Genomic DNA, 10,879 nt, shown 5'->3' with positions numbered 1-10,879 from the left:
AAAACCCCGAGGGGCAGAGCTCCAGCTGCACTAACCACCTCCGCAGACCACGCTGCTTATGCGGAGCTTTCTGGAAACCTCACTTGGGACGAAGGTTTGGAGGCGTGGCTGCAGCACCCAAACCCGCGTTTGTCCTGACCGAACTCCTGAGCAGAGCAAATACAAGGCTCGGCATCGTGGAGGGAGAGCCTGGAGCGTGTCTCTGCCAGAAGCTGGCAAGAAAAGGGGACCACGCTTAGGTGCTTTGGTCAGCTCTCAGCTTCACAAACCCACCTAAGTCTTATTTCAGAACAGCTCCCGAACGCTGCTTCCCTGCCCGCGTCCCAGGAGGGCTCCCTCCTCTGTGCCGGATGCGCCCGGCGGATCCTCTCCCCTCCCTTCTGGCTGGGGCAGGCGGCTCTGGGGACCTGCCTCCGTTTGAGCTTTCCCCAAACACACGCAGGGGAGAGCTGCCCTCCCCGTGCTGTACCTGCAGAGCGTTTCTGCTTTTACACAAGGTGGGCACCGCCGCGCTATGGGCACTTCAAGAAAAAGGCGTTCTGCTAACCTGCTTGCAGCAGCTCCCCCCTGCTCCAGAAAGATGGAGGCAAAGTCAGAACTTCTATTTTATCAACTCTTATTTTATTCATTTATAAATACTGTTGTGTTTACAAGCATCATAGATGTGAATATTATTCCCAAACTTTCAAACACATAATACTTATAATACTATATAACAACAACCAGTAAAACAAATCATTCATCTCAGGGTTTGGAAGGCCACTCAAAGTTGCATAAAAATACATTCTCTCCCCATCTCGTAAGCTAGTCCTGCTTTCTCCAAGGAGTTTATTTACAAAGAGCCATCATCAAACTTGCAGCCACAACAGGCGGGTTCACCCCAAGCAATAAAAATGAATTCACCCCAAGCAATTGCTTAGAAAAAAAGCTTGTGTTCTCCAATGGAGACCACGTCTGGCAAATGGTTCAAATAGGGATCAGTTTTAAAAACTGCTTTCTTTGCACTCTGTCCCAAGCGCAGAATGCAAGGTATCCTATTCGCTGCCTCCTCAGTGCACTGGTTATGTCAGGCATTGCGAAGTGAGACCAAAAACCATTCTCACGAATTTGGTTTGCAATTACATTGTCATCACCAAGTACTCACAGCTTTGGCTAGTCAGCACGACTAAACTGGTGGTGGGTCCTCCGCCCCGCCCGAGGCGCGGGAGGATAATCCAGTGCTAAGCAGACACTTCATCTAAAGTGGTTTGGCTTCGCAAGGTGCCGCGCAGAGGGATGAAGCCTTCTGCGCCCTTTGCATACTGTTCCTTAGGATAAAACGCAATGAGCGGCTGGGTGGGAAGGGGCAACATGTCAGTGCGGGATGGATTTGTCAGTTTGGGTTGAACCCTCTCCCAAAACAGATACCGGGCTTCCTCCCGCTGCCAGGAACCTGCCTCGTGAGAGCAGGGTCTTCGGTCTGAGATCCTGCCCCTTGTCCCGCTGGGCACGCACAGCCTGGCGCCCGGGCCCTGGCACGCCAGGCAGAAGGAGGGGGGCGGCCGCCCCGCGGGCAGCACAGGGGGCCGGGCTCCTGCCCCCGTTAGGGACGAGGGAGCCCAGGTCTGGAGCGAGGGGTGGACCACTGAGAAAACACCAAGAAATGCAGAAGTACTCACATAAAGAGTGCACCAAGTGGGAACGGCGTGCAGAAAAAGCATTGACCGGATCTCAAGACTTAAAGCTGTTAAATATAGCAGGGTTAAAATAAAGTAATAATTAAAAAAAAAAGATGCCTGGCTTAGGCAGTGCTCTGCAGAAACCCTGATGCCATTACCAGCTTTGGTCTCTTCCTCCCCAAAGCACAGCAGCAGAGGAAGGGCCTCAGTGTACCAGGAGGAACGGCATCTCGTGTCGCGCCCACGTAACTCCGCTGGCTGAAGAGCGGAGAAGAAGAAGCTCCGTCCGGAGCTGCCAGCGTTTGCAGGGCAGCTCCAGCAAGAGCCAGAGAGGTGGAAACAGGCAGGACGGGGAGGGGAAGGAAAAAAAAAAAAAGAGAGTTAAAAAGAAATGAAACAAACAAAAAAAAACACCCAAGGGAGAGGAAAATACACGCGCTTTCTGAAGAAATAACCAGCAAAAGGTTCCAAAAAGCCCAGGACAGACCGAAAAATGTTACCCTGTTGAGCAAGCTCAAGAGTGATGCTCCTGATTCAGGTGTCTCCTCTCCGCTCCCAGCAGAGCCCCCCCAGCCCGGCAGCACCACGGAGCTGGGTGAGACTTGTGGCAACCTCCGAGCTCGGTGCCCGAGCCACACGGAGCAGGGAACTCACAGGACGAAGGAAAGGAGAGGGGAAACGTGGAAGGAGACGGAAAGGGGGTTGCACCCAGCAAGAAGTGTGGTAGAGGGAAGGTATCTTTCGGGAGGGGTCTGTTAAAAGGGGAAGCTCAACAGGTCTGATACCAGGCCGCTGCTGCTACCGGCGTCGCACAGCACCTGGAGGAGTCGCTGTCTAAATGCCCATAGAGAGAACAATTTCAAACTGCTCTGAGTACGTACAACATCAAAGTTTTTGTTTTTTGATTCTTTGAGGTTTCCTTCAAGGTCAAGGCTTATTGCAAGCTTTTGACAGATTAAAAGACTTTTGTCCTAGAGACACGGCTGCCAGCGTGCCCAAGGGCAGCTCCTTCCTGCCCCTGGCACGGGGGCAGCCTCCCGAGGCATGCGGGAGGACGAGCGATCGCTCCATGCTCCTCCGCCTCGAAACCGAGCTGCGCCGAGCTTTCCCACAGAGGGAAGGGTGGGTGGGACGGGACTCTGGCATTCCCTCTCTTGCCTCCGTGCCCCAGAAACAAAACTGTGTTCCAGCTGGTCAGCCTGACGCTGAAAACCAACGCACGGTGCCTGAAATACCCGACCAGACTGCTCTAGGGGCTCTGCCTTCACAGACAGCTGGCAGGAAGGTGCCCCCCACGCCGTTAGGACAGGGAGGCTGGTTCCTCGTGTGGGCACAGCTCCCTGCCAAGTGATTCACACCCGAACGCATCTGAAGGCAGCAGAGGACCTCTACCGGGTCAAGCTTCTCCTTCAGAAGGTTTGGCGAGTACCCGTGATGTTATCCTGAGAAGCAAGAGCCCGGAGGCAGCGCGCAGATGCCGCTGGCCGCAGAGCGCCAGGCAGGAGCCCCGACGGACGCAGCGCAGGACGCCATCCCCCAGGCTGCGGGGGCAAGGCAGGGTGAGGGATGGGGGCCTCGTGCTGAGCCAGCACTCACTTTCTGAGCTCTTACACTAAATAAAAAGGCTTGGTCTACCGGGGCAAAAGGAGAACAAGGGCTCTGTGCAAAGCAGCCCGTTACAGCTCTGGTGGCTTTCACAGCATCGCTTTATAGCCAGAGTCCCACATCCCAGGTGGGCTGATGCACATCCGCAGAGTCCCAGCCCACGTTCACATTTCCCACCTAGAAAGGGCTTGGACGTGCCGGATTAGTTCTTTAGGCGTCACTTTTTAAAGTAGAAGCTACCTACTCCAAACCGGAGTCCAATGCCATATACCGGGCTTCTGGAAGGAAAAGTTTTGGCAGCTCGAAACCAGTCCTTATGTTTCTTCTCTTCTCCCTTGAATAAAATGTCCGAGATACCACAACATGCTTAAATTAAAAATCGTAAAATGGCAGGGGTGTGTGTTGTGGGGGAAAAAAGGGCAGGAAGGGAATGTACAGCAAAGGGCAGGGCAAGGCAGGTGTGACGTTGATCCCATGGCTGAAATGCTTGCTGTACTTTTGACAGGAGGAAAAGAGGGGGTAGGGCTTGGTGCGGGGTTGGCAGCTCGTGTAGGACACCCCTCCTCGTCCTGCCTTCGCTCAGGCTTCCTATTTGGAGAGCTTGCTGATGACACGAATGAGCGCTCCGTTCTCGTCCTTCAGCCTTTGATTGTCCGACTTCAGCTCCGTCAAAATCTGCGCAAAGACAAAGACAAGGCGGGGTTACAGCTCGGCGGGATGGCAAAAAAACCCTGCAGCTCCGAGGAAAACCGGCCGGGACGGCACGGCCACGTCCCGGCGTGAGGGTGGCAGCTGGCTCGGCTCGTGTCCTGCCCCCACGGCCACGTGCAGCTCTCCTCGTGGTGTGCCTTCACCCGCCGTGCTCAGCGCTGCGGGGTGGCCGCAAGTCCTGCGGGGTGGCCGTCAGACGTCGAGCACAGCAAAGCCCCCGCGGGAAGCGGTGCCCCAGCCCCTGCGCTCAGTCGGCACCCGGCTGGGGGAGCAGGAACCATTTCTGGGCTGTTTCAGCCCAAACCCGCTCCCAATGGTCAATTAGGCATTGGCAGAAAACTATAAAGGTGTTTTTTTTGTTTGTTTGTTTTTTTTCCTGTATTGGTTTTCCCATTTGGCCAGGACTAGAGGGGAAAACAAAGGCCTGACATTTTTTCAGCTTTGGACTTCTAATTCAGGACGGGACCAAGCCTGCTTTGCAAAATCTCTTTAGAATAAAAAATCTCTCCGGGATCCCACAGATGTTTAATGTAGGTGCTTGTGCCGTGGCAGAACACACCAGAGCCACCTCCTCAGTGCTCCGTGCGTGTCTGATGTTGGGGCTGAAACAGCAGCTGCGCCACGGCCAAATGCCAGAGAGCTTTTCATCAGAAATTCAGGAAGAAAGAACTTCAACAAGACCTTTCCAGCATTTCTTACTGGCCAGAAGAAAGGCCCCAAGCCTCTTGCTTCCCACGCTGCAGGTGGGCGTCCCCCCGAGAGCCCCTCCGAGGACAGCACTGCCCCAGGCGTGCGGAGCGGGCTGTGCCACGGCACAGGCACAGAATGAGCTCAGCCGTGACTCATCTCGATCTTCTTAGAGGAATTCCCCCGAAATGAAATCCCCCTGCTGCTCCTCGACGGAGCTGCACTGCCGTCTCCTTCCTCCTGAGCTGGGGTTTTAGCCCTGGCTCCAACCCAACGCCTCCCCAGCCCCCTGTGTGCAGTCCCCCAGTGCCACCGCTGCAGACCGGGGGCAGACGCCAGCTCCCCCCAGCCCTGCTCAGGGCTCATTACGGGATTTCCCAGGGCCAGATGAAAGGCACCAGCCACCACCCAAGTGCCCAGCAGCCCAGGGAGATGGGGAAAGCATCTGCGGTCTCACTGCACCCCTCCGTTTCCTCCTGAGCTTCACCCAAGACCCCCGACAAAGCACGCTGCCTCCCGTCCAGGGCACTGGAGGCGTTCAGCCACCTGCTGAGGTCTGCAGATGGGCAGCCCCTGTCCCCTCTGTCACTGCCTAGGGTGGCCTGGCAGGCTTGAAGGAGCCCCTCGCTCCAACAGGACAGCGCCCGGAAATTCTGCCCCTTGCTTTGGCAGAGAAAATCTGCCACGTGTGCCCCTTAGCACCGTCAGAGAGCAACCACCCCAGTTCTACAGCCCGCTGGGAGCTCTGCTGGTGGCTGTGCTTCCTAAACGTGCTCAGTGCAACTTCGGTGATTTCTCAGAAAAGGGAGGAAGGTAACTATGAGTAGAACAAGAGCTTCTTGAAAAGTTTCCTGGCTTTCACCCGATTCCATCGGTTCCCAGTGAAGCTTTCTGAAAGCTAAAAATCAGCCTTGTGAAATGTAATTCCTCCCAAGCTGCGGGCACTCAGGGCAAAGCAGCCTTGCGAAATAAGTTGCACGTGAAGCAGGCTGGCAATACAAGGGCCTGGAAAATGAAGCTTTATAAACGTCTCGCTGGAAGCAGTAAGGAGGGACGCAGCCCGGTGCACTGCGGAAATGATGGGGATTTGGGGAACTGAGATTCTTTGAAAAGTGCCACTGCAGTAACGCTGCCAGATTAAAATAGTGCCGTGACTGTAGGGCTGTGATGTCTGAGCACACCGGGGAGACAAGGCTTACAGGTAACAGCAACATCCCGTGCTAGACCTACGAGGAGCTGAAAAAAAACACCAGATGAGCTCACAGATACACAGCTCTTCTCCAGCTCGGACACAAGCAGTGAGTTTCAAACCTAGAAGCAAGCGGGGGACGATCAGCCCGTCCATGTCTCGGCCAGCCTGCACGGGGGACGGGGTGGTGGCACCCTGAGCAGGGGTGGCAGCAGGGGGAGAAGCGAAGATGCGATTATTGCCCAGCGGGAGAAGAGAGCCAGCTGACTTCCAGGGCGTGACACATTATTTCTGCGGGTCTGGAAGCGGTTTTGGTCAATTCTCCTTCTTAGCTCTCAAAACACTTTAGGGAAGAGATTGACTGAAACTCCCTGCTTATGGGAACGAGGTGAGGCAGCGACAAGTTCAAGGATGTTTTTGCAGATTTAAAGCAGGAAGAAGGTGGGATTGTTTCCTCTGCCCACTGCACCATTCAGGCCACATAAGGCGGAGCACCCCGTCTCGGTCAGCCCCCAGCAGGCCTGTGATGAACACTTGGTCTTGCACTGAGACTCCCGGGAAGGGAAGCCCCAATTCCCCTGGTTCGTTTGTTTCCACGGTTAATCATCTTTGATATAATTTGTGTGCTAAGAATAGATTTTTTCGTACCTTAGTGCCACTTCCAGCCCATTAGAGCATTGTGCTTCTATTTTATTTTCTTTTTTTAAAAAAAAGCTATGTCTGTGGGGGCCCAAATATCCCTACTAACCTGCAAAAGGCAGGTAGGGCCCGCAGAAAGAAGGACTTACAGCTTTATTTTAGCACTGAAGCAGCAAGAAGGGATGTAATTTAATGGTGTGATGTGTATGGCAAAGCTACAGAAGGCTTGCCCTTGGATTTCAAACACTAATTTTTCTGCAGTGAATTTAAAACACAAGGTGAAAAAAAGGAAATGTGGCTGGTCGGCCCCCTGCCGCTTGCCCTGCCTTGTAACCAGGCTGCAGAAGGCAGAGGGGATGCTGCAGCTCTGAACTCAGACTAAAACACCTCACTATTTAAGGTGAGGGAAGGAGCTTGTTTTCTTTGCTCAGCTGAGCAAGAGAAATTGTTGCAGACTGCCCAGTTTTAGTGTTTTTTTAAAAATCTCCTTCCTGTCTAAAACCTGCGTTTTTTGTAACATCCCGAGAAATAGTTAGATTAATTCTGACTTTGCACAATCCTGTCTGCGACAAGCCAGCTTCTCACTGCACCGAGCCCAGTGACGCTACGACCAGGCTCACACCATAAAGGCACCGACTTCGAGGTAAGGCACTGGGAGGGGGATGCTGGCGCCGGTGCCCCCCCGAAGGCATTCGGCCGTGCTAAGCCCCGGGGAAGCAGCTGAGCTCCCGCTCCTCCGCAGCCACTTCAGCGCCATCCATCGGACTCCAAGCCTCGGCGTAAAGCAGGGAGCATGCCCTCCTATTTCTCTGCTCAACGGGGAAAAAGGAAAAAGCAAACCCTCCCGCTGCGGGCGGGGAGGGAGACGGCGGAGGTCAGCACCTGCCAAGCAGAGCGAGGGGCAGCAGAAGTGAACGCAGCCGCCTGCGGCAAAGCCCTGCCTGCAGCCGGAGCAGGGCCAGCGTGCTGCTGGCTGGCACAGGCTCCTCGGGCACATGCTGCTTCGAGCCCCAAGCTTCATCAGGCAGCCTGGGGAGCGGCGAGGCGGCGAGCAGCTCGGCCACGGGAGCGGAGACCTGCCTGGAAGAGTGGAAGAGGGAGGCGAGATGAGCCGGAGGGGAAGCGGCTACAGCTCCTCTGATTCGGAGGGCTTGGCGGGCAGTGAAAGCCTGGCTACGACCCGGGTCAGAGCCCTGTTCTCGGCCAGCAGCTGCTCATTCATCTGCCTCAGAGTGTGAATCTGTTTGAGCTGGTGGAGATTCTGCAGAGAGTGACAGGAGTGGACACAGAAATACAGAGAAAACACACCACGGAGACAAAAGGGCACAGAAAGGTGAATTTAGTCCACGAACAGTAAAATAGAGAATAAAAGAAAAATTAGTAGCAGTGAGTGCTGGGTAGGCAGCAGCTCAGATGCATACGAAGAAAGCCTTACAGCACACTGAGGATATTCGGGAACCTTCCCTTTCTCCAGGGGTCCCCACAGCCTTTAGAAAGGTGGATTTCCTACAAGGCAGGCCGGTCTCTGACTGCCTATCTTCTAATTTATCGAGGTGCAAGCTCCACCAGCACACAGCCACGGACTTAGTACTGAGAACCATCACCGCTGACTTCCCACCTCCACGGGCTACGAAAGTGCTGCTGGCAGCTGGGAATTTCTTTACGTCTCCTTTTCCTCACATGTCTCCAAAAGTTAAAGCAGCCTGGTGTAGCAAAGAGCAACCAGAGCTCCATGGGAGGTTTTATTTACGTATTAAGCACGTGTGAGTGTCACTGTCCTGCAGTGGATCACCCAGACACGTCACCTCACAGCCCCCGTCCCTACGGCACCTGAACTCCTGGGTTTGCCCAGGTCTCAGTCCTGCCGGAAGGCGCGGGGCGTGTGGGTTTTTGTCCGGGTAACTCTGTCCAGATTCAACTCTACTCTGCCCCAGGGCTCAACGTATCTCTCATCTAGAAGTGCCAAGTTAAAACACTAAAGCACTCATTTTAACGACAGCAGTATGAATGACAGCATCTTAAAGAGAAGGCATTCGAAACACGGCATTTTTAGTAACGGAAGAAACACAAAAAGGAGCACAGGACAGTGCTGGAACCAAGCCTCCTAGGTGGGGCGAGCACAGTCCCAGCTGTACGGGGGGACACACGACACGGAGGCAACGCAGAACGCAAAGCAGGAAGACGGCAGAAGCTGTGCAGACATCACCATTTCTTGTTCAAGGACAACATTTCCCCAGTGACACCGAAGCAAAACCGTACGTGGGGCATTTACACCGTGCGTGGTGCCAGGGGCTGCCTCCTGAGCAGCATCCTGTCCTTCCCCCTGCAGCTCAGCTCGTCGGGCAGCAGTGCCGCAGGAACGGGAAAGCCTCTGCCAAGGAGGGGGTGCGGGCACAGGGCAGCAGGAGGCAGGCAGGGGAACGCCCGCCAGAAGAGGAAATTTAAGTTGAAGTGAAGAAATCCCAGCCCACAGCAAAGCAGCTCCCATCCTGCCTGCAAAGCGCCGTGCTGCCTGCGTCCTCCCCCTCGCCTGTGGGGAGCAGATGGAGGGAAGGGTCCGTGGGGAAGGGAATTCCTTTCTGCCACTTAATCAACAGAAAGCGTTCAAAGGGAGTCGCTATCTGCAATAACGAAGCTGTCCTGAACCAGAAGAGCACTGGCAAACCTATGGTGATAGGAGGAACTTCCACCTGATTGCACGGCAGGGAGCTGGCTGCAGATCCCCACAGAACTGCTGCATCCCAGGACATCCAGGACGTTCTGTTGGAGGGCTCATCCCTGTACAAACGAGAAGTAGCCCAGGAAGCCCCCACCCTTCAGCTCAACTCGAGCTACCCAAAAGCACCGCCTTGGCTGCTCATTAAGGAACGAAGATACTTCATCCAAAAGCCTTGCAAAGCCAAAAGAAGCGATGCAGGTGAGTGCGAGGAGTCACGGAAAGGATGGGGGCCGAGCCCCCCCGGCTGTCCAAGCGATGAAGCCCCCCCTGCCTCACCAGCCCTGGCCTTCAGCAGCGCAGTTCTGACACCAGACAGACCGGCAGGTCCCGAGACAGAGCTGTGGGGCAGGAAAGCTCCCGGGACACCTCAGCGGGGACACTTCTCCCCAAATCCTGGCCACCATCCTGGTGGGCAGGCTGTCCTGCGCCCGGTGAGGACAGACGGACATCACAGCTCAGGCCGTGGCTGTCCCATGACCGATTGTCCCCAGGAGCTGCAGGGGGAACGCTCAGGCTGGAAGAGCCATTTCGTTTTGTGCTACCCCGGATTACAAATGTTCTCCGTTTTCTTACAGGGAACTCAGCTGAGCATCTGGCTGGCAGAGAATGTCAAACATATGTAAAAGGGGGTGCCGTGCTACGGGAGGTGGAAAGGATTGTGGTCAGTTTAGAGACCACCTTTACTTTTCCATACCAATACAGCACAAAACTGCAGCGTGGCACAATCAGAGGCAGCTCAGCCCCAGCACCCTGCCGCAGATGATAAAAAGGATCACCTATGCACAAATGCACAAATGTGTGTGCGCTGCAGGTAGGATGGCTTTCTATTTATCATGCTCAAAGACACCTAGTGAAGGCTGGAAAGCTGGGCCTGAAGCCAAGGGCAAAGACCAGAATCTGGACGATACCGCTGTGATTGCTTATCACTCTGCTGGATACTTGGCTTACACAAAGCAGGCTTCTCAGTTCAGCTGCACTTGCCTTCAATTAAAGGATTTTGTACCTGCAACACAAGGGGAAATAAAAACGCCCAAAGCATGCACAATGTACAAAGCCAGGAGGTGCAGTGCTGCTACAGAATAAAGAAACTTCTGTGACCTTCAAGGAAAATTGCTGTGTTAAGTTGGGACCTCAGGCACTTGGCATTGAATTCAGTTCAGTGCAAATGCTAATTTTCTTTCTCCTTCCTCAGCCAAGTTGTTTTGTCTCCAGTCAAATTCTGCAGTCACTTAGGAAAATGCTGTACCACCCTGTCACCTTCCCAACAGCAGGTCCGCAGGAGCAACTCTAGCATCAAGGAGTTCTTTGAGATCACCAATTTCATCCTGCTCCTCTCCATTTCTTGACAGCTTCATCGGCGGTGGGTAAACTCATGGCAGGAACAAAGCTTGTTACCTTAGGCTTGGGCTGAAGTGCACAGCATTTCTGTCACAGCAACCCAGGACCTTTCTGTGACATTGCTGTGCCTCCTCTTCCACAGAAGTCAGCTGCTTTCACGTTGCTCCGGCCACACCTGAAGCACTGAGCTGGACAAAGACCAAAAGGCTGGATGCGAGCCAGGATGGACCGGTTCAATTCAAAGACTGGTGGGAAGAATCCTGAAAACTGCAGCGTTAGTCAAGATGTAATAACCTGGCATGTTTGGTTATCTCTCCTTGCTGCTCTCCACCT

The 10,879-nt window shown here is 54.3% G+C and overlaps 1 protein-coding gene across 2 annotated transcripts in view; it reads right to left on the bottom strand.

The window, feature by feature from the left end:
- Positions 1-599: 599 nt before the first annotated feature.
- Positions 600-10,879, bottom strand: part of PPP1R12B (protein phosphatase 1 regulatory subunit 12B) — a 119,814-nt gene continuing 109,534 nt past the window's right edge. For both annotated transcript variants that reach the window (XM_080569004.1, XM_080569006.1), the window contains one exon: positions 600-3,938. In XM_080569004.1, coding sequence (XP_080425130.1) covers positions 3,852-3,938 — 87 coding nt within the window. In that variant the 3' untranslated portion in view covers positions 600-3,851. The remainder of the gene's footprint in view (positions 3,939-10,879) is intronic.

The sequence above is a fragment of the Anser brachyrhynchus genome (genome assembly GCF_964034855.1).
Source record: "Anser brachyrhynchus genome assembly, chromosome: 27".
NCBI lineage: Eukaryota > Metazoa > Chordata > Aves > Anseriformes > Anatidae > Anser > Anser brachyrhynchus.
The sequence above is the reverse complement of the archived record's forward strand: the minus strand, read 5'-3'. Positions and strand labels throughout refer to the sequence as shown.